The sequence below is a fragment of the Enoplosus armatus genome, chromosome 18, assembly GCF_043641665.1.
Source record: "Enoplosus armatus isolate fEnoArm2 chromosome 18, fEnoArm2.hap1, whole genome shotgun sequence".
NCBI classification, from domain to species: Eukaryota; Metazoa; Chordata; class Actinopteri; order Centrarchiformes; family Enoplosidae; genus Enoplosus; species Enoplosus armatus.
Window position 1 is genome coordinate 8,381,425 of NC_092197.1, and position 24,191 is coordinate 8,405,615.

General features: G+C 40.0%; 1 protein-coding gene across 1 annotated transcript in view; it reads left to right on the forward strand.

Annotated features, from left to right (window-relative positions):
• eng (endoglin) overlaps positions 1-24,191 on the forward strand; it is a 34,472-nt gene that overhangs the window by 9,421 nt on the left and 860 nt on the right. The window contains exons 3-13 of the mRNA XM_070924980.1: positions 5,103-5,245; positions 11,067-11,180; positions 14,968-15,145; positions 18,156-18,336; positions 18,422-18,524; positions 18,815-19,010; positions 19,473-19,624; positions 19,933-20,163; positions 20,345-20,411; positions 23,908-24,018; positions 24,110-24,157. Coding sequence (XP_070781081.1) covers positions 5,103-5,245; positions 11,067-11,180; positions 14,968-15,145; positions 18,156-18,336; positions 18,422-18,524; positions 18,815-19,010; positions 19,473-19,624; positions 19,933-20,163; positions 20,345-20,411; positions 23,908-24,018; positions 24,110-24,157 — 1,524 coding nt within the window. The remainder of the gene's footprint in view (positions 1-5,102; positions 5,246-11,066; positions 11,181-14,967; positions 15,146-18,155; positions 18,337-18,421; positions 18,525-18,814; positions 19,011-19,472; positions 19,625-19,932; positions 20,164-20,344; positions 20,412-23,907; positions 24,019-24,109; positions 24,158-24,191) is intronic.

Genomic DNA, 24,191 nt, shown 5'->3' on the forward strand with positions numbered 1-24,191 from the left:
TGTGTGTGTGTGTGTGTGTGTGTGTGCATGTGGAGTCGAGAGAGAAACTTGAGCCAGCCTTGAAGCTCCCCTTTCCCTCTCAGACTAACTCTGATAGGACCGCTGACCCCTCCCTCCCCCTTCCCCATCATGACTCCGTCGCCCGACCCTGGACACAAACAGTTTACTCTACCCCGAGGGACCAAGGGAGACAGTTGGTCTTGACGTTGTCTCCTGTCAGGGTTTTCCCTTCTGTTTTTTTCCCCCTCTTGCTTTCAACCAAATGCCGCCATGCAAGTCCTCCTGTTGCATCTAAACTTGAAGCAAGTAGGTGATGCTCTTTTCCACAGTGACTTAGAATGAGGGAAGGCATGAAAGACAGGGCATGAAATCAAGCCTGCCTGCTCGCTGGCCCGAGGTGAGTGAAAAGGCAGCTAGTTATCGGGCCGCAGGTACTCAATCCCTTGAATCTAAATCAACATCTAGTTAAGGTGCGGTACAAATTTAGAATTCAAGGGCTCGCCACTGCCTGTCAGTGCCCAGCAATGTTGGCGCAGCACGGATGCCCAAGTTGAGGCAACAGTGTTACAGACAGGCAGGCAGCTCCTGAGATCTTTAATTTACAGGTAGAAGTAAGCAGCTAACACAAACAGCACTGTTAGTAGCTCTAACAACAAAACCTCGTCCACCATTTACACCAAACCACCATTTGCACATACGCTGTAATAAGAAAAACACTGTAAATATGGAAAGCAGAACCTCAGCAAAAAAATCTATCTGTTAGTTCAAGGAAACATTTATCTGAATCCTCATATTTCTTAGTACTTTAATTTTTCTAAGAAGCTTATTGAAGACATTTTTTCCAAGAAGTGACTTCTTGCTGGCAGGTTTCCAGTCTTCCTTTTGATTATTACCCCATAACCAGACTTCTGTCATTTTTTCCATTTAGTTAAGGTCATTTTTATTTCTGCTGACCAAAGACTTGCTGACACTCCAGAATATGTTCAAAACAAGAAGTAATCTAGTCAGTCAGATATACAGTAACTGTGCTTTTAAATGTAGGTATTTCTGCTTTTTGTGCCGTTATAGACAGTTAGGAGCCAAAGTGTGCCATTTCCAGGACTAATAAGTTGCTTGTATGGTGAACTATCGCTCATGTAAATGAGTGAAGCGACAACAATTTCACCTCCTGTCATCACTCCACTCCCAGCCACTCCAGGTTTTCTACTTGCAGCTCTCCTCTCACACTAAGAGAAAACTCATTCCAGCTTGCTCTATAGGATGGGTTGAAACAGATTTGTTTTTTTCCTTATCACCGTAATGTTAACATAGTGTATAACAATGCAGTGAATGCCACCCTAAAGTTTTGATTATGGGCTGCATAATGTAATGCTTGTGGGATGGAGCCGTGAGTGCTCTTCTCACATACCGTGCAATGCCTTTCTGGCCTTGCTAATGCCTCTATGGGCGCCCACATTATGGAGACTTATTTCCTAGTGCATTCGTAACAACATAATGTCATTTGGTCCCCCCAACTTTGAAATATGTTCTTTTTTTGCATTCATGAATGCTACTTAACATTTGTTGCAAATTCTTGTGGTGATCAGACTGTCAGTGAGTCGTCTGTGTTTCACCATTGTTAAAATCTTCTATAGAAGTTTTGCGTACTTGTAGGGTGGTGCACATGCTCCATTAGCATGCCACGATACGTGCTGTCAGGGACTTAATGCTTTTTTTGTTCAAACAATTCTGACAAAAAGCAACAGAAGAAGGAGAAATACAGGATGTCAGCACTGTGTAGGCCTACTTTGATCCCTAATAATGATAAATCACCTCAAAGTCACCAGCAACGCCCAAGCACAGCTACTGGCCTCAGTGCAGCAATGGTGCACTCCGCAAGATTATGGACAGTGAAACTTAATTTAGGAGGTTCAGGTTGGCATCCTGAATTCATTTAATTTAAATCTTGAGACAACAAAGATAACTCTTTGACGCAGACATGGGCAGTCTTTTACTGGGACGCTGTTGGCCAAGGTAGCTGTTTGTAAAACTTTTAGTTGGATGTCCAGAAAACTATGGGAATGACTGTAATTGACAACATACAGCAACCTGATGAAACGCAGCATGTAGAGGCCTCGAGACTGATGGAAACAGAACAAAGTTAATGTCAAGCTGATCTGAGATGCCCTAAAATGGTCACAGTAGTGGTGCTGTCTTAATGGTACCATGCACAATTGAACACATGCGGAAAACGGATGTCTGTGATTTGGTGAACTAGTCTCCTATCTTTTTCTGGAATGCCCTGGGGGTTAGGAAGATAGACCCTGGACATTTGAAGTTACCAGATGGGAACTTTTGTTCTCCTTGTTAGTTGTGGCTCCAGGGTGCTGCTGCAGACAACCAAGAGAACTGCTGAGGGCAGTTTAAAGTGCATCATATCATAAGTTGTTCATCACTCCCAGATATTGGCACAGTCCACAAAAATGTGCTTTCTCCAAAGGCTGTTTCACTGCTTCAGCAGCAAATTGGCCATTATCGATTTTGGCTGCACATTCGTTGCTCTTAATTTTATAAGCATTCGATCCGTTTGCTATAATATGTTTAATATGTTTCCAGTTAAACAAATGTGCTTATTAAGTAAGTGGTAATTTGGCCATATAGTGTTGTTAATGTGGTAATTAGCAGTAGTCTATTCAGGTATACAAATTCATTGATACCCATTTACGTGACGTGTGCAACTACTGAAAAACTTTAACATCAAATCTGATTATGTGCACTTTTCATGAATTGAACCCTTTTTCTGTCCTCCCTAATGTTCCCTCATGGTTTCTATTCACATCTCCCCCTCATACCTAACATCTAAATGGAAATCACCAGCATCCATAAACATGTCTTCTCATGGAATGGGAAATGGAGGGGACTGATATAAGTAGATAAAGAGGACAGGGAATGGAACGGTTCTTCTATACCTCATTTACCAGCAAACCGCTTAGCGAGGCCATTGGCATTTCCGGGGTCAAGAGGGCAAAATGAATGTTCTTCATATCCTATGGTGACTCGTAAAAAGGAGACCAGTGACACATGCATGTACGCACATACACACACACACTCACACACAGTGTTACGCAGTCAGTGTGATTTATACCAAGACCTCTCGGGCGACAGTCATGGGCTGTTGACTCTGTCACAGCAGAACAAGAGAGAAATAACTTTATGGATGTGGATATTGAGCAACAGACATTAACGCAGAGGGCCAGAATAACAGGAAACCAGCCTTGACCTCTCTAGGGTGAGGGGGGGAAAAAGAGATGGCAAAGGAGCATGGATGACTCTCCATCTTGATTCCCAAGAAAAGCTGCAGTCCAAAAGCTGCAGTCCAAAAGCTGCAGAAACAGTGAAGAAGTTGTTCCACGAATGATACAGCCACTTCCTAAATCCCCGTGCCAAATGTGTCATTGATTTGACCGTAAAATAATGCTAAAGGGCAGTGGTACAATGTATTACTCCCCAATTTCCAAATTGAATCAATAAGCGTGAGATATCGTGTATGACAAGCTAATTCTAAAAAAAATGACTGATCAAATTCAAATAATATCTCATTAGTGGCTCTTTCAGTGGTATTGTGGCTCATAGTCCATAACACCAACCCAATCTCATTGTGGGGACAGAAAGAGCTGATTTAGTAACATGTTCTAGCTCCCTCTTTTTCTGTTGTTTTTCATTGCATTCATCACTTTCTATCAATTTTTTTTATATCTACCTCTGTCCATTCTCCTCCATCAATAGTGATGACATTGCCTCCACCAAGGTCTGCGATTAGTGCCTCTTTCTAAATTAGGCTCATCCTGTTGACCTTCCAAACTTTGCAATTTCCTATTAACCCTTTCCTCCTCTGTTCCTCTCTCTCTCTCTCTCATCTCACTTGTTTTTACACCACATCTCCTCTCTGAGGGATTGTGGCCTGCTGGGGTAAACAGACCAAATACATCATAAAAGTCAGTGGAGCGGTATGTCATGCAGCATTTGCTTACTAAATTAGTTGTTTCTGTTATGATATCACACTTGCCCCGCTTTCAGCACCAGCTGTTTTTGGGGGTGATTGAGCGTGTATAGTGGATGCTTAGGTGTATATTGCTTATATTCATCTTACTGTAGATCTGCTTATCTAATGGTTAGGCGCAGGACAGAGTAGTTGAAATTGATGCCAAAAAGTGAAGGTGCGTGGCTTTAAGGCTTTGTCCTGAGGAGTAAATCCAGACTGGAGACTATGTCAGCCACCAAGACTGGAATGCCACATGACTCCCATAATGCCCCAGTCTGACCCGTTCATCTCTAATCAGTAAAAGGTGGGAGATGAGCCAGGAAAGAGGTCCCTGATTGAGTTGGAAAAGACATCTGACCCCCCGACATTATATTCTCCACTGTTCTTTTTGAGGAGAGAGGAAGTTTGCTGGAGAATATTTTCTAGCTGCCCAACTTTAGGCAGGTTACAGTGAGCATGTGCATGCGCATACTCACTCTAATCTACCACAATAGAACACACACACACATAGTCCAGGTCAAACACCAGCCGTTTATACCCAACCTCATCCATGACCGCACAGCCTCGGCTCGATTAATTCAGCCTCCAGAGACATGGATCCCCAGGTTAAACAGCAGGCTCATAGCAGAGAGCAGAGTGAGCGGGCTTGATGGATGACTGCAGCCCGATATCCTGACATGTCTGATAAACGTGAACCGGCAGATTCGTTTTTAAACAATGTAGTCCAACCTACACATTTAACACCCATACTCTGAGACCAGGGGGAGAAGCTTTCAGAATGACTAATAACAAATTTAGCCTCTTTCAGACAAAGGATCTGTAACATAGCTGGGTTCATCTATCTGTTAAATAATGGCTTTTTGACTTTCACACAAATAGATCTTCAGTCATGTGCTGTTGATGTCAAAATATGACAGAGCTGTTGCGGATAGAGCCGTGGTCTCGCACTACTCAGCATTTGACACACGAGACTAGATAACGCAGGAATTTGCGTATTCATGTTGGAGGCCATTGATTATTTAGTGCAACGTGATTATATGCTGCTGACACTGCTTAACCAGTTGTACTTGATTTCTTTCAGCCTCAAGTCAGACATGTGATCCAATGGAGGTTAATGACAACCCATGGGTCTCCGTGAGTGAGATGCTAATTGGCTGTTGGACCAGCTACATCAGTGACCAAAAGGCAGAGGTCCACATCCTTAACCTGAACTTTTCCGACACGGTAAGCATGTCAAGGTTATACAAATGAGATGCTGGGCAACTAGTGCTAATTATGTAAATGTGAACAAGAGAAAAATCTGCTTAACCAAGAGTAAAATCAGTCAGTATGCCAGTAAAAACATTAGTAAAATACTCTTACTCACTACTTACTTAACATGTATAGTAGCGGTACAATTCTGCAGGCAAATGAAACTTCCTCAGTAGACCAGATAACAAAGCTTCACTGCAAAAGAACGTAGAAAGTGAAAATCCTGCACAATCAACACCATAGCTGTCTGTCAAGCTGACAATTCGGCTTACTTGTTATTTAAATCCAATACTATGGCTTGTCATGGGTATGTTAACAACTGCTAATTAATCATCCTTCTCAGTGGACAGTACAGTCACACCTAAGAAGCAGTGTGTAACTTGCATTTTTCACACACTCACCTTGCATGCATTTTACTCCTTTCAGATAATAGAATATGTCACTCATTGTTAAAAACACAGGGAATCAGTTTGAAGTCAATTTTATTTTTATTTACACAGTTGGAATGTCTCTCAGATTGCATGCAATGTTATAACATTGTACAAAGTGGGAGCTATGCAAAGTGGGAGCTATGCGGAATCTGATTAAAAAGAAATCAAAGAGTAATTGCCTCAAGTGATGTCACTTGAATAGACGTCTGTTGGGACTGAAGACTACAGATTTGAAAATATAGAAAGTCTTGGGGTATGAAGTTTACCAGACCTCTGTAGCCTGCTCCCCATCTTGCCTTGAGGCTAGCAGCTCAAGGCTACATTAGCACTAGCGTAACACACCTGAATCTCTGCCTGAACTGTCAGTGGGTTAAGTTGCATTGTGGGTATTGTAGGCGCCAGGTCAAAAAAAAAAATCTTTGAATCTTTTCGTCCATCGTGAAACAACGTTTATAGAAGTGCAATGCTAAATCGATGCTCTTTTAAGTTTGTTTTGGTTGGTATTTTTGTAGTGCAAACTCTTACCCTAACTTTTAAAAAAATAAGCCCCCAAAAATGTCTTCCCACACTATAAACTGTAAACACACACACAGTCCATGTCCAACTTTTATCAGCCAAATAACTAGCTAACCCTTAACAGATGCCAGACGTAGCAGAAAGATAGTGTTTCACAACATTTTTTACACTAAACAGGCTCCTGTGACAACCCAGCTCTGCAAGTTTGGCTGTGTGAAAAATTCCTTTTTCAGCTAAACAAAGAGCACACCATAATTGCAGATAGCGCATTGGGTGATTTTGACTGTAAAACTAGGAATGACACACAGAAAGTAACTCAAGAAAACTTTTAATCTATATGTTGTTATTGCTGTGCCAGACTCCATTTTTCACTGTCCAACACTGTCGGTCAGCTCACATTAGTCATTTCTTTATCAGTGTGCTCTGTTTGTTTGCTTCTTCCGTTTGTTCTCACTTAGGGTTCTTTATGTAGTACTTTCACATAACTTGTGTTAAGCAACTGCTGTTTATTTATTGTCTCTTTTTATTTTTCACTCTGTTGGCCATTCTTTCTCATTTGGTAGTGATTATGAGGAGGGAAGCAGATGTGCTGTGTGCAGTGTAGCTAAGGCACCATCACAGGATGGAGCAATACAATGCCTGCCTGAATCCATCACCTCTATAAATCCTTCAGTTGCTTCTAGGAAAGCTTCAGAGAATCCTGTAATAATTTTTCTCTTAAGGGAAACCTTCACCAGTAAGTTAAGCTGACTTGTACAGTATAAGTGCTTTTCTTTCAGAATTAATTCTTTTAAATTTGATGTTTGAACATTTTGAAGTTTACTGTTGATGTTACACAAAGACACATTAACATAAGTGTGTTGGCAATGAAGCTGGTGTAAGAGCTGTGTTTCTTCACTTAGTTTTCTTTTAAGCAAGAGTGCTAACGTTGTGCAAGCAGAAGATAGTCTTCGCCTCAAAGACTGGGTTACTGGCATAAGTGTTGCTGAACTCTTTTGCCAAGTCTTTAGCCTCTTTTAATGGACTGCCGTGTTTTACAGCATATTTAATGGACTGTAAATCAGAAGAAAAGGCTGTTTGATGACAAAACAGATTTAAAGTATATTAAGAAGGAAATGCTTCTCTCAGTCATCTTATTAGGCCTGAAGAGGAAAACATGACACATTATGTTTGTGTGGGAGAATAAGACAATTCAATACAATAAGACAACTCATTGCAAAAGAGTTTGTACAAAGAATGGTGCAAGTTGTCTTACAAAATAGCGCAAATTGGTGTGGGGGTTTGTGGGAGTTCACGGAAGGAATTTGGCTCGGGATCTGCGTGATGCAATAGACGTTGTTAGCAGACTTAGCACATCCGGTTCTCTCGTGGGACTATGAGTGGATGTTTTATCAAATGAAAGAAGAAAGTGGACATAAGATCTCCTAACGCAGACCCCTTATCTGCGTTTGACTGTCTGTTTAGAACAGATTTTTCTTGTAAACACAGAGGAAGGGGAACGTCTTCATCTCTTGCCAAGCTGTCCAGACAGACGGGAGGTTTGCTCTTGCCTCCCCCCTTCTTTGTCCTTTAAATTTTCCTATCACCTTCTTCCCCATCCCTTTTGTTTTTCATACTGATTTACAACCGCCAGAGACAGTTGACTCTCACAGTTTGACCGCAGAGAAAATTATAAAGGGAGCATCAAGGGGGCTGCACCGGCCAGGAGAATTCATAGGGAGGAGCTGCTTGTACAAGGCCCATTGATGTCACACACCGGCTTGGGTAGTCAGGGTCTTGGCACAAGGCCGAGACTAGACCAACGGAGCCAATTCAAGTTAAGGGAGAGAGTCAAAAGAATAACTGGAAACTGCATCAGCAAAGGCCCTTCAAAAAATGCTCTCTCTCAAAAAAAAAAGCCTGAAAAGGAAAACAATTGTATCTTGAAAGCACAGGAACAAAAGCAGCAAAGGTGAGCGATCAGGGTCAGCGACAGTCATGATTCAGTGTTCAAAATGAAAGAATGAAAGTCACAAAAGGATGAAGGGAGGGAAATGAGGCAAAGAGACAATGAAGCTCATTAGGAAGGAGTATTTAAGGAAAACACCACTGAGTTATCTCTGTATGAGGCACAATGAACTCCTTAGGAAATGCCATTCGTTCATTTACTGTATATTCATGCGACACGATTCAGGTAAAAACAGTGGTATTTCTGGGAAGACGTTGCATGAGTGAACGTGAGTGGAGACTCATGTTATAATAACTCAGTCCCTCGTATGTTCCTACTGTCTTCAGGGCGATCAAGCTATATTCTTTCTATAATAAATAAATTCTTCACTGAAGATGGACACCAAGTGTCTTATCACTAAATGTTAAAACAACAACAACAAAAAGCAAGGACTCCTGGTCCATTCAGTAACAAATGTCACCATGTTTTCACCTGGGATTGTAGTGCCCCCTTTGGCCAATTTTTAAAAAGAAAGGACGGAACACATTTATGAGATGCAGCAAAACCCACTCTATACAAGACATTGATAATTCTTTGTGTGTGTGTGTGTGTGTGTGTGATGACAGATCCCTCTGTCCATTGCACTCGGCGTGCAAGCCTCTCTTTTCAATGAGTTTTGCTCCTAGGCAATTTGTTTATGGTCTCCTTAGACCTAATTTGTTCTGTACGGGTCTGAAAATTTCCATAGCTCTGGCTGGAGCTCATCACAATTCTCTTGGATCACGCTCTGGCAACATCAGGTAGCAAGTAAATGAATTTAATATTAGGGATTCACACTGTTTCCCCAGCATGCTCATTGTCTCCCCAGCAGGAGCAGCTCTGAAAACAGTCTACATTCAAATAAACAGGATATAACAGAATAAAGTATTTGGTGTCAAAAGGCATCACAGATGGATGAAAGCAGGAATTTGTATTTATGAATGTTAAATTCCCACAAATGCCTCACACTGGAGAGATATTTTCAAGCTTTTTTTAAAGCTGTTGTCCATTTCAAATGCATTGAGTCATACAATTCAACTGATTTAAAATTCTTGACTCTTACACTTTTCTAAACCCAATTATCTTGGGGCTATTACAGAAGTGAAAGTAATTAGAACCAAGATTTGGAGTAGTCTTTGAAAAAAAAAGAATTATTATTCTACAGTGACATACTCACTGTTTACTCACCACCACTTATATCCACAAAACTCAGTGGTACCAGCTTTACCCGTACGCATGGGTAATGTGGAGCATGGTAATTAAGGCTGATTCATAGACTGACTGTGGTGGTGATTAGCAAATCACATATCCATTGTGTTACTCTCAGCTGAAAGTATGGCTAATGAGGTATTACATTATGTGTTGGATTATGTTAATGGTGTTTTATATACAGTATATAACTACCGGCAGGATCTGCTATGTGTGGCAGGACTCTGGGTTATAAGAAATACATCAACTGATAATAAAAATACTGTACCTATAATAATTCTGAGTGACAGAGTATGTTTCTCTTTCCCATTCTTGTTTTTTTTAATTATTAATGTTAAAGCTTGGTTTTACTGTTTTTACTCATATTTCTGTCATTACTCCAGAGAATGATCACACTGTTTCCCACAGTTTATGCTGCAAAGACATACAGCCTAATTAAAAAAAAGCAGCTTATTGCACGTCAGGTAAATATATTTTTTTGTAGCTCTTTGATTTGCTTTTGACTTTTCCCCCCTTGTTGACTTGATGTAAGAATAGAATTGCTGCATTACCTCATTAATGCCTGTGTCAATATGAAGGCAGACAGCAAAGACAGCTTCTTGTCTGTCTACGAGCCCCCCTCAAATGACTGGCACTGCTTTTTCTGGAGAGATGCATGTGTTGACATTTCCGAGTTGCGAAAACAAGGATAATTGTCATATCCCCCACTGATTTCTGCGATAGGGTAGAAATGGAATCAAACTTGTAGAATTAAACTGCAGTTGGAACTATTTTTAAACTTGGTGCTGCGAGCAAAAATGTCTCTCTACTCTGTCAACTTGAGGTCTGTTCATTTAATGACACTCCATGCCAGATGGGGAGGTTTGCCAGTCAGGGGAATAGCTATATCCCCTTATACACAGAAAACAAATGCTGGCTTGAAGTCAGCATATTGGCAGGGTTATTTTTCTGTGCGAAAAGGTCATAATAATTACTGTTATTTGTTTGTGATATATGGCTCAAAATATTCCAAAATTCCCATACATTATAATATGCTTAAATCACATAGTTATAATGTTTTTAATTTTTAATCTTGGCAGTATGAATCTCAGCAAAATATCACATGTCAATGGAACCTGTCACGTGTTTCGAGTTGACAAGACGGCACAGATATATGTATCCCTGCACTGTACTATAGCATAACACTGTTAACAATTATGTAATAGGAGCAAGAGGCATCGTTTGAAGTACTCGAAACATTTCAAGTTTTTTCATCGTACTGCTTTGTTTGTGTAACACGGCACACACTCAGCATGGTACACTTACTGAAAAACTCATTATAGGCAGCATAGTAGTTCCCATATGGATGGCTTCACAGTGTGAGTGACTATTTATGCCACTCGATTTCTTTGTGTTCCTAATAAGTCCCAGTGTTCCACCTGGAGATTTACACCACTGCCAAACTTTCTCTGCCTGCAAAAGTCACAAACTCCAAACTCTTTGGCTTTCACTCAGAATTAGAGGTTGTTAACTCATTAACATGCTTAAGCAGGACTGAATTTGCAGCTAGATAAGTGAGACTGTAAATATTTAAATGTACAGTTTGAAGTAAAAGTAAATACAGTACATTGGGATTATTTTGTGTCATTTTCTGTTTTCGAGTAACAAATGTTTTGCTTTTGTTTCCTCTCAGGATTCCAAGATGTTCTCTCTGGAGATGACCAACGCCAAGCCAATGAACCTCATCCTCACATCGCCAGACACGGCCTACTGTCTATGCAACATCAACGCCGACGTCAACATTTATGTGAGTGCTGTCTCCTTGTTTTTCTATGTCAACATTCAGGCTGCACTCACACCCAGCATTTGTCTGGGTGCAGGATGGGTTGATGTGTGCAGAGTACTTGTTGTGAAGGGAAAAAAAAATACTGATTGTGCAACATACCATTTCTCTCATGTGTTACTCAGTTGTATGTGATTCCACTACTCAGCTTGCTATTGATACAATAGATTGTTCAAGTACTAACTAATCATGAAAAATTAAAAGGTTGTGTGGGGACGCCAGTGTAAGTGGTTCTTTTTTCAGTATTGTATAATTTCCAAATTTCTCCAGATGTGCTTAACTGTTGTCTAGTGCCAGCTGTTTAACATACAGTCAAACTGCCACAGCTGTGCAGCACTCTGGGCCTGTTAAGAGAGACCGTGAACCATGTTGGTTTTCCATAGATATTCCCCCAGTGACTGCTTTGTATGAGGCAGTTGGTGTTTTTATGTTTTTAGTATCCACACTATAAAATCGGTAAGAGAAGCTTTAGAGTGGCCAGCAATGAGAGGGGCTGATGGCGTCGGCTGTAGAATTAATGCTCCAATGAAATTGGAGATTCTGACTTTTACACACTGTCCTCTGATTATATCTGTGAATTAAATGTAGGGAGGCCACAAAACAACTTTTATTCAGCTGCTTAAGTGTCTAATTAAATAGAAGAATAATACTGTTTGTGGACCAAGAGCAGCAGTTTGGTTATAGTAGTGTGTCAAACTATTTTGGTGTTTAAATTGCGTTGGTGATGAACCTAACAAGGTGAATCAAACACAGAAATGTTATTGAAACAAACCACTGAGTCCTTCTGCTTCTTAGAATATGTCACAGCCTTTTATCACCAAATTAAATAGCAGGAAACAGGGAATTATATCAAAAAGGAGTGAGGTGTCAAATGAATGACATTGCCTCAAACAGGATTAATTCTTAATGTGTTACTGGTGAAACACCTAATTTCTTTTCTTTATTAGTTGTGGTTTGGAACATTATCCTCATGGAAAATCACAATAACTCTGATTAAACCAATATTTAAACCATGAAGCATCTCCAAGTCATCGACATGTTTTATAGGTTACATTACTGCTGAACGTTTTCAAAGCAAATCGGTCAGTTTCAGCCTTTGTCCTCTTTTGTTGCACCATTGTGTCAACTCCATATTACACATTTTGGTTTTCAGTGTCAGTTTCCTTTGACAAAGTTGTACCTTTGTTCACTGATGAATGTGTTTTTCTTACCTCACAGGCAGTCACCGGTGTCAGGTCATATCAGTACAGCATGACAATTGAATTGAGATTTGAAACTTTCCACAAACTTCCATTCTCATGGTGCAATCTTGGATTGTTTTAAAACACATGAATCTCCTAATCTCTCTTTCATGAAGTTATAGCTATAGCTAGGTGTTTGTCTTCCGTGTTTGAGCTTATGACTAAATAGCTCATAAGTGTAAAGCTGTTTGGCAGCAGACTCTCACAGAGCTTTCCTCATGCACGTGAATGCATCACTTTTCAGAAGCTTCAGCACACAAAAATGATGTGTGTAACAAAAAAGTAAATTGGGATTAATGTTTACTGTGTTCATGACCTATATGTCAATGCACTTTCGTACGGATGTGAATTGAAACTGCTAGAAGACAAAAATGCTCTATAAAGCTATGATGGTCAAATTGTCAGCAGTATTGCAAATTATTAGCAACTATAGAGCAGGCTAACACCTTAAAAATGCATAAAGAAATAAAGTCAAAATCACAGCTGACCAGTCACTATGATGAAATGTTTACAGGAATCAGTTAGTGACATGCTGACAGCGGTGTGATACCACATCCTGTATCATGTCCTGTCGTGAGCCTGGACAACATTGCCTTGTGACTGCAGGATGTTTTCGTGGGATGAGCAGTATCACTGGGGGATAATAGTGTTTTACTGCAGATTGCAGTGTAAGAGAAACAGCATCTGTTCTGCGTCTGACAAAGTACGTCACCAGCTTGACAACTTGGCTCAGTGTCACAATCGCAGAACTTGTTGGCCTCCCAAAGCTGATGAGTACACAGTGTTGTTAAAAAAAAACCCAAAAAAAGACATGGGGACAGCAAGATTTTGTCTGTAAAGTCTTGAGAGTCTTCATACTTTTTTTCGGTTGAGTATAATATGTTTAAAACTATTAAATAGATCACCAGCATCTAAAACTCAAACATCCATCCCAAGGCAGACTGATCCATAATATCCTGTATATAGAGATGCACTGTTCTCTCAGAATTTCTCTGGGTTCCTTGAACTTTACTGCGAGCCTGCAGAATATCAAACAGATTTCACAGAGACTAATCACAGTTAAATTCCACTGTAATCATTACAATGACTGCCATCGTTATTTCCCTCTTTCTTTCCCGTGAGCCTTTTCAAGGCCTTCCCCGTCTTTCCTGGTTCTATCGTGACTGGTTTTCCCTCTTTTTTATTTTTGTAGTTTCCCTTCACGCTATTTTTGATCTCGCGTCAATCAAATATTCATGTAGAAAGACCAATGGCTCCCTCAGGCTTACTTGGCTTTCACCATTTTTCTCTGTCTCTCGCTTTTGTGACGCAAGGACACACACAGACACAGCACACATACCAGACAAGTACGGAGAGGGATTTTTATTTTTTAAACAAGCATACTCTTACTTGATAAACATTAACAGGATTATTTACAAAAATACAGCTCTTTTTGGAATGACTCAGCACACTACCAATCTTCTATTTTTGTTTTACCCTCCCCTCATTTTAGTGAAATGCTATGAGCTGTAAATGGTTGTTGCCTAGTCTAAATATCCATCTGTATGGTAGTTGCACTAATGTGGTTAAGAATGATGAAAACACTGATGAGAATAAGGAGGCTGAATAACTGTGGAGTCAGAATCCACCTTGTCCATGTGCTGTGCATTTTAAGGCTAAAAAATAACTCAATTAAATAATTCAAACAAGCACAAAAAGCACATGGAAGAAAATATAGAGTATAAAATTGCACTTGACATAATGATATAAAAATTCCTAGAAATCTCATTGAACTGTCCCATAAAAATCTATAAAAGTCTCCTTCAGCAAAATGACAGTCGCAGTACTTGTACTGAAGTTGAGAAGGACAAATCAGTGTCGATTAAAATCCATTGAGATTTGAGCCCAAAATAAAACTGGAGCACGTTTTCTTTCTCTAATTGTTATATGTCTTACTGTCTAGAAGCTTACTGTAGACAATCTTAACTCCTCTATTCCCAACTGCTTTCTTATTCATGCAAAGCTTAATGTAAACTCCATTATTTCCCATTGGCCCAGACGGGGAAACAGCAGTGTCTAGTCGATGGGATGGATGTATATATTTATACCTTGTATGGAGCCAGATTCCAGCCGACTGTGGTGACGCACAAAGCTAAAAAAGGTCCCATTTCCTGGCCCCACTCAGGAAGCAAAGGAAAGACCATGGCTCCAACAGGGTTGTGCAACTGGGCTCGTGGACACTTAACCATAATAAACATTTCTTTTTAACAGGACCCTGCTCAGAGAATAGAGGGAGAGTTGGGTGGAGGGTAAAAAAAAAAGTAGTAGAGGAGAATGAGAGGAATGATATGACAAAATGTGAGCAGACACGAGGTAAATATAAATAAATATAAAGCTGACTCACTCACTTCTGTGTTATTGTAGCAATGGGTAGCAGACAGACTCATGGCATGTAGGACCTCTGTGACTGTTTCTTTCGTGAAATGGTTTTTAATGAAACTAATTGGCGTGACTTGGCCTCTGCTCTCCAGATCAACAATGACTCCACAATTAACCTACATGGCAATCAACTTCACAACAACGTCCACATACAAGACTTCCCCACTCAAGAAGAGGAGCTGGTCAAGTGGGCCGAACAGAAATTTGGCGGTGTGACTTCATTCACCACGATCCGAAATCTGAAAACAGTTGCATGGATGGGAACAAAAGGTGAGAATTATTTGTGTACCCTGGCTGATATTTTATTTTAAACAGGGTTTCTCTTACTAATTAACTTGTGGGCTGTATGTGCGAAAGCATTATAGGATTCCATCAAAACGCTGCAATATCGTAAAAGGCTTTTATCCTGCTTAAAAGTGTTTCAGATAGATCAACCTTGACACTGGGATTTTTATCTGGAATATGCTATCTGCATCTTTGTTTGGTCTAAAACAATATTTTTGGTGCTGAAGAGAGCGAAGTAATTACAGTCGGCACAACGTACAGCTCCAGCTTACATAACCCAGCAGTGAGTCTGCAGCACAGTAATCAAGGATGGATGCAGTGTTGTTTCCAGACCTCGCTCTCTGCCTACTAACCTCCTCTTATCTTAAATGTGTATGAAAACCCTTTCTGATGAAATCACTGAGAAAACACTCTGTGATGAAGAACATGTTGCATTAAAAAACAATGCCTGCATATTCAACCTCGCTGTTTAGAAAGAAAGTCTATTACTGGATGTCATCACCCCATTGATTTCCAATGTTCCCATGTCACTTTGTGGGAACACAAGCCAGAGGAACTCAAAACTACACTTGTTATGCATTGATTCTCAAAAATATAATAATGAGACATGGACAGATTTTTCAGCCACTGATAAATAAATGAAAATAAATTAAATATGTCGCTTTGAACATTTTTGTTTTCAAACCAGATCAGATGATGTCTATGACTGAGAGAGTGACAACAACACCTGCCCCCAAACCTGCTTTACATACAGAACCAGACCCCATGCTGTTTTAATATTTGGAATCTTCTGTGTGTGGGTTCAGCACCGGCTGCCATATGTCCTTTCTCCTAGAGAAGGCACCTTAAACCAGTGAGGGAATATACAGGCTACTGAAACATCACAATTCTATATATTTAACATACTGAATGCAATTCTAAAAATCCTACCCAGCTTTTTATATGCACATACTAAGACAGCCCATAATCATTTGTGACCATTCTAGAAATTCTGTGTACCTACTGATATTTTATCATATACAGCAGTGAGCTAAACAACAGCATGAGCAATAACAGCTGCAAAACAGGATGTAATAACTAGAGATTGTATTTATTTTACCATTAACATATATGGAGCACCAAGAATGTGGAGCTTTGAGTTTGCAACCAAACCGAAAAACGTTTTATACTGTATATACCAAAATAAGCAGCACTGCTACTGATTTTAAATCTCAGTAAATCTCTTATAGTGCTGCACGTTTGAAATATAAATACCTTGTACATTGACAAACTTATCGTATGGGAAAATCTCAATTAGTCAGTGCAAATATTTAGCTTGGGTAAAATCAAGTGATGGGGACTGACTGAGCTCAGCATTCTCAGTGTTGACAGGACGTCATTACATATGACAAAACATTTGGAAAGGGAAGCTGTGGACAAATGGCCACCGATGCTGAAGATGTAGGAAGAATACCATGATTTAAAGTGAGCTTTCAAGGCTGAGCAAAGGCTGGACATTAAGAATATTATTGGCTGCTATTGCCAGCAGCAGTAGCAGCGGGATGCTCGATGCAAGCACAATTATTTCCTAACAAAGCCTCCCTAAGGCGGTCTGAGCCAAGGCAGAGCTCTGACATGGGTCTAGATAGAAGAACAGGTGGTGATGCTGAAATGGTGGCTGCTTTTATGTCTGGTGTCTTTTACAGTATTTTAGATGAATTAAGTTTTAATTGTTCTCTTTATGACTGTCTTTGCTTCTCCAGGTCTATCAACTAAAGGGTGTTACAGTAGATGACGGGTTAACGTCGCGGTCTGGCATACTGCTCTTTTTCCCATTTTAAATGTGTTGATTAAATTGTGATGAAATGTGGTGTTTTCAGCCACTCTTAGTTCTAACTAGTGTTTTTACTGACTCATAATCTGCAAGGGCATTAAAATCACTCAAGCAGGGGAACTGTTCACATCGCTATTTTATTGTATCCCTCGGCCCATAATGGGGTGTTTGGTGAACTTGCGTAGGCCTTGTTGTAGGTGTTTCAAAAGTCTGTGCAGTGACTGCACAGCAGCATGTTGCCAAGTTTAAGGTTTGCTGAGGAGAAAACATGTACATGTCCTTCAGAGTTTTTAAATGTCTCAATGCGAGTGTTTAAATTCTAGTTGCCCAGCTACATGCCAGTCAGGACATAGTAAGTAAAAGTAGCCTGAAGTGATTCTGCACTCAAAATCATTCATGTCACAAAATGCTTACACCCCTGTAGGCTTGGAAGCTGGTAGTTTCCTCTGTGCAAGGAGGGATTCAACTCTCAATGTACTCTAATGGTAACAAATTCTTGTAGTGGGAAAAAAACTCCTGTAGCATAATCCACTTCTTCTCCACTGTTTCCACATCCATGTGCTCAGTATGTTCCACACATACTGATGAGGCTATATGAAGTGTTGTGGGAAACGTGCATCACCCCCATTTAAAGCATACTGTTTCGAAACAAAATGTGTGCAGCAATTTGAGCACTGCACCTGGATGCACCTGTAAACCATCCGTCACCATTATGTGGTCAAATGCTGAGCATAGTGTACTCTCATGAGACCACTCCTGGAACATCTTCCATAGCGGGGGAAAGGCATGTTGCTAATGCGTCACAGCAGTTTGGTCTTCTGCTGTAGACTGGGCTATGGCCCCCCAGTGCTGGCCTCTGAGAAAACCCCAGAAAACTGTCAGTTCTGTTACCAGCCACACTGAACGGAAATAGTCTCTCAGAGCAGTGAAACTACCCTATAAAATAAATATAAAAAATAGGCTTTAATTGTAATTGCTCATTGCTTATTGCAGCCACTAACCCACTGCCACAATTAAGTATTTCAACAAAAGTGCTGACAGTGCATTTGGAGCTGTTGTCTTCTTTATTATATGGGATTATGCATGCAGAAATAACTTTATTACTTTCACACTGGAATGTCTTTTCTGTTTTGCAAACAATGAACACGCAATGATGGAAAATATGTATTTCTTGTTTTACAGGAACCAAACCTGACTCTCATCACTGCATACTTAAAAATGAAGATGCATTAGAGAAGCACTTCATGAAGATTGAAACAGCACCCTTGGCTTCTTCGCTCAAATCTTGCTCCCCGCAGCAACAGAACTCTGGGGATGAAGCTGAGCTTCATATCATAAACATCCCAGAGAATGCCAGCATTCGGTAAAGCTTGAGATTTCCAAGATGTAGCACCTTATGTGTTGTTTTTGCTATGTTTGTTTGTAATATTTGATTCTTCACATTGCAGCAATGTATCACTTCGCGTGGACACTAAGAAGACCAGTGTGTTCCTGAGAGGCCCTCAGGGGACCACATGGACCTTTCTCAACCCACAGCACACCCAGTTTGGTGTAAGCTTACACACACACACACACACACACACACAGTAGTTAAAGCACAGAGTGTTAGCATATTTACTGTCCCACAACCACATGTTAGGTAGGACAAAGACTCCACTCTATGTGATTACACTGTTGTCAATAATGTGATATAGCTCACTTAATAACAGTGTTAAATGATTTTTTACACATAATGTGAAATGTGCTTATTATTGAGTGAGTACTTGCACAAGACAGTCTCTAAGTCATGCTACGGTATTGTACAGTACTGATTTATTTGGACTCATCTTCTCTCTCTGCAGTCTAACAATGACATCCTGCTGCCCACCATCGCCCACAGAATGCAGCCTCTATTTACACTGAACAGTGACAATGCAAGGGATGTGCAAAGAAAGGCTTTAGACCATTTTAAAGCCACTACTTTCACTAGCTATACTGAACTCAGACCAGAGGACCCTTTGGTTTTACTGATTCTTGGAAGAAAAGACAACCCTGCAGGTAAGACGATAAAAGGTAAAAATGTGTTTTCAACTTTGAGGCATTTTCTATAAAGAGACTAGATGATGGAGTACTGCAAAACAGCCTTAGCCCACACATAATTCATGTTATACAATGCCAGCAGTGAGATGAGAAATTAGGAGGATAATGACTGCTTTGGTAATAGTAAAAGTACTGTTCACCATCATCATTATCATTATCACATTAAATATATTATTTAACATACACAATGCTGCAATTTGAATGACATTTTGAAGTTTTTTATGTTGTGTAAGTCTTGAGCTTTTCGCTAAATCCTAAAAACTTTGATTTTGTCTTGAGGAGAACAGCATTGCACAGAAAAGGACAACTATCTGTATTAAGTTCAACAGAAATTCAAGACAGTACATTAGCAGTGATAAAATGGGTGTATGTGGTTCATCTCTTGTTCGTCTTTTTTCATTTTAGCCGTTTCTCTCTCAGTTACAGAAACAGTACCAGAACCAGTCATTCCCAACTCAACGAATGCCCCCCATCAGATGCCTCTGCTGATGCAGCTGTACACCTCCCCAGACTACCGTTCTCCTCTGGACCCTAACACCAAGGTGCAGAGTGACAAGAGAATTTATGCAGAGGTAAGAAAATCAATCACCATCTTAGCTGCACTTGACGTCTCCTTGCTCAACTCCTGCTCATAGAACAGCTAAATATACGGTGGATAATATAGAATAGCAGTAAAAAGGCATGTTGTCAAACAGCAGCTAATATATAATATTAGTCATATTAAACACTGAATTGCTTATATACAATACTGTATTTCTCAGAGTTTTATACTCATTGCTTGTGTAATACCTTGCTATACTCTGCTGATGTCCATTTGGCTGATTCTTGTGCTTTTTCCATTCTGTTGCAGTTTATTTGATCTTTTCTGTGTTTCCTGTAGATTTCAGGGCACACTTTCGGGGACATTGTCTTGACCATCAAGGTGATCAGCTGCTTTGTGCACTCCAAGGGCTCATGCCCTGTCGTGAAAGAGCTGCCTTTCATACCAGAGGCCTGCTCTTTAAATTCTTGTCCCAACAGCACCCGACTCAGCTTCTCCTTAGATCAGCTCCAAGAGCTGACGTCCACCACATGGGACCTAGAATGCTCCGTCAAACTGTGCTACAGTGAGGTAGGACTTTATCAACTATTTGAAATAAAACGCATCCAATGAAAGTGCTTTTATTCATAAATAAAACCTTAACGCTAAAATAAAAATAACTTTCCTTTGGCTCAAATGCAGTTTATGGCAGACTTATGACATAGTGACCTTTTGGGTGTTGATACATTTTCTTCTTTCATTACCTCACTAGAAATGTGGAGATGGAGGAAGAGTGAAGAGGAATCTGGAGGTTACTCAGCCGTGTCTGCAACCACCAGGTGAGTTGAGTTTAAACTCCAAAATATGGATAAATTAACTTTTGAAGTCCAAATCAGAGGCAACCTAAGCCCTCATTGTGCCAGATTTGTATTCATATTCTTAATCATCGGTCACATACATCCCTCTCCAGTATACTTATGATCTTCTAAATACAGTGCTCTTGTGTCCACTTTTAAATAAAATAAATGATTTGGAACTTACTTACTATTACTTTGTAGATCATAGATTATTATAATTATTTTCTTTGTGTAGTAATTTAGTCATATAAATGTATAAATATTATAATTTAAGTTTTATATAATGTGTAGCTCAAATTGGCGGTTCAGTAGAACAATATATTTAACAACAGCTATACAGAAACATTAGCAACACTATTATGTGTTTTTTCAGTCTTACAAAACACAACAAAGGAGAAAGGTCCAGTCTCCAAAGTAATCCACACAAAATTGTGGGAAAGGGTGTCCTTACAGTGTCATTTCTTGACAAACCCGTAATATGAAGATGAATGTTTCACATTCAATTATTTAACAATAAACCCTCTGAACTCTCTGAAGCTTTTAAACAACAAAACTTTTAAATTTCCCTTTTTGCCCCCAGGACTTAATTGCTAGTCTGGTGCTTGGCCAGTGAATTGCTGCTTGCTGCTATAATTTTGATTCCTATTGTTGCTTTCAGTGCACAACAAATGCTGCGCGGGCGGTTGTCATAGCAGTGAATTCAGGATATGCAGTGAAGCCAGTAAGGGGTTGCGGGGCAGGGCCTCGTCCTTTAGGAAGGTCTGCAGGCTGACCTTGTGGCCACAATCAGAAGTAATGGCCCTCAGGGGAGGGGGGTGAAGTCCTTTGTGTTTCCAAGTGGGTCTGACTGTGTTGCTGGCCAAACACAGCCACTGGGCCCGGTGCCATTGTCAGACCATTCAACACAGTTGACTCAAACAAGGAAAGATGTCTTTCTTCAAAGAAAGAATAGACAGATGATTCATTTCTAGGAAAATCCAAATGACTTCATTTCGGAGGAAAAAGACACAAGGAAGTAGATGTTGATTAAATTGGGGATCACCTGGAGTTTGTCAGACTTCTTTTGTAAAACTGACTGCATCTGTTTATTCCTTAAGCTTCCTTTATCCTCCATTTCCTTCTAGAGGAGAAAGATAAAGGCAGACTGTATGTGTTGGGGAAGCTGACTAAACAACTCATCCATGCTGTCCTGTGTCCTGTTTGTCCTCTTTGCTGTTTTGCTTTACGTAATTAGAAATGTTTTTCTGGAGACTGAAATACAGGAATGAGACTAGATGTGAAGGAACATGCTGGTTTGGTAGTTCTGTTTATGTGCTTACCGTCATTAGCCAATGTCGGAGATACAAGGGCTATAACAGCAGGACTAGCATTAGACTGCATTCACTGGGCAGGGCTGAGTGCTCCATTCAGCAATCATTCCTGTTTGGTAGTTTTCATACAGAGGGCTCCTGGGAGTCACTGCACAGGCCTGCTGTCTGTCTCCTCCTCTCCACCTGCACTGGAGCTTCTGCTTCCTGCTCCTGTTTATTCAGCTTTGCTGTCAAAGCCTCGCTTATACAAACTAACACAGCGACTGACTACAGGAAAAAAAAGTCTCAAGAGAAAGCCTGCTTGTGTTGCTGTGATGTTTCTGGCCCATTCGGGGTCAAGGAATGTCCCTCGCTGACAGAACAACTAAACTGGGCTGCAGTCATCCCGTATTCTCACAAGATGTCACTGTTTCAGCGCTCTGGGTCATATTTAATTCAGTTGATGTTTAGAATTGTTTAATCAAACATCAGCATAAAAATATTTAATGCAGTCTTCATTTTAATTTAAAAAAAATAATGAAACCTTATGGACTCAAATGTACAATATCAGGCTTTGTACTTCCCAAATGCATGTTCTGATATCAGCATTAAGTTCATCTTCAGCTCCACACTACACACAACAATTTTTCAAATACACGTGATACACAGAGGGGTGGCAAGTTTCTACAAAACAAACCCACTGTCTTCTGTCCTTCATGTCCTCTCTTTAATGTACTTCAGGAAAGCAGAGCTGTAGTGTATGAAGCCCAGTGTAGTTCTTAGCCTAGCACATTCCACCAGGAGGCAGGAGGCAGCAGAGGCAGGTGAGAAAAACTCGTGCAAAGGTGATGATTACTTTCTTCCAAATGTTGTGTATAGTTGTGGGAGGATCTCTACAGGTAGCAGAAGAAGGGCAGAAAGGAAAAGCGTTTGTTTGCATGTTGTTTTTCTTGATATGCAACACATAGCATGCACACACTGACAATGTTAGGTTCTGGTGGGGACTTCTGACAGCTTATTGGCATGGTTTCAGACAAAGTTGTGTGTGTGTGTTTGTGAGCCACACTACATTGCAAGTTCAGATTTTGGCACAAAATTTAAGTCTGGAAACAATTTGACAACCAATTCAGCCCGGTGAGATGTAGAGCACACTGAAGCAGTCAAGTTTAGATAATAATTCTATCTTTTTAAACTCCCAAACTGCTTTTTATCAATTATCAATTATATCAATTACATCAGTTTGAAAACTGAAGAAGAAGGCGTTTCTCAAGGATTAAAGAAACATCTGGCATGTTTTTTCTGCTTGAGAGCAGCAAGCAAAGATGAATATTGCCCAGTGAGCAGTTAGTTTATACAACCGGTTTTGGAAGAGTTTAAGGTGACGTCAAACTGTCAATGATCTATTGTACAGCCTTCTTGAAATGATGTACGTCTCAAGGTAATCAATTCGTGGCCTTGCCAGATAATGAGTGAAGCAAAACTTTGAGATGGCCTTGCCAGGCTCGTACAGTATGTCTGTGCCACAGTATTGTATGTCAGAGGCTTGAGCAAGTTTTACTTTTTGCCTGTTCTCTTACTCTTTCAGAGTTGATTTGAAGGGAAATAATTTATCATCGCTGCTGGCTAAGAGTTTTATATTTTCTATTAAGTTTGTTAGTAGTGCAGCACGTTTGTGTGGGGGAAGTCAACCCACAGCTTGCCCAGAAAACATCACCAATGCCAGACGAGATTGTAAATTGAAAGTTGTATCATTAAATTAGAACTGAGAAAATGACAGAGCACAAATTTACTTTTTTATTTCAGTAAGTAATGACTGTTGTATCTACTGCATGGGCTCTACTTGTATTGTCTTGCTAACTAGGAGGGGGGAAGAGTAGTATTAAGGGATCACAAATATATGTCAAATATATGCAATTTGTACAAGGTAGAGGCTTGTACAAATTGCATATATTTGACATTACTGTTAGTCATGTTAGAATATGTACCATCAATCTTTAAATTCACAAAATACAAAACGATATGAGAATGTTCACTGTGACTGACCACCTGCTGTATATCAAGCACATTTCAAGTCTCTGCAAATGTATTTTCATATTGTGTTGGCACGAACAGTAACATAAGTTTTGACTTGTGGTTGTTGTTGTTTGAGTGAAGCTTGCAAACATTGTTTTTTCATGTGTATGTTTCAGCCCCACCATGCTTTGATTTTGGCCTTCCTGGTGTTCTGGGCATTGCATTCGGAGGATTCCTGATTGGGGTATTACTTATCGGAGCACTGTGGTTTATCAAAATTAAAACAGGTAAATGTATTACTAACGATATAATGTTTCTGGTTGAATACAGATCTGAAATGACACTGGATTTGAAATTGTCACATTCTGCTTTATTCAGGGTATCCAACTGGACTGGACATTAGCTCAACTGCGGCAAATCTTCCTGGTAAGGACTTTTTCCTTTTATTTTTATTTGTTCT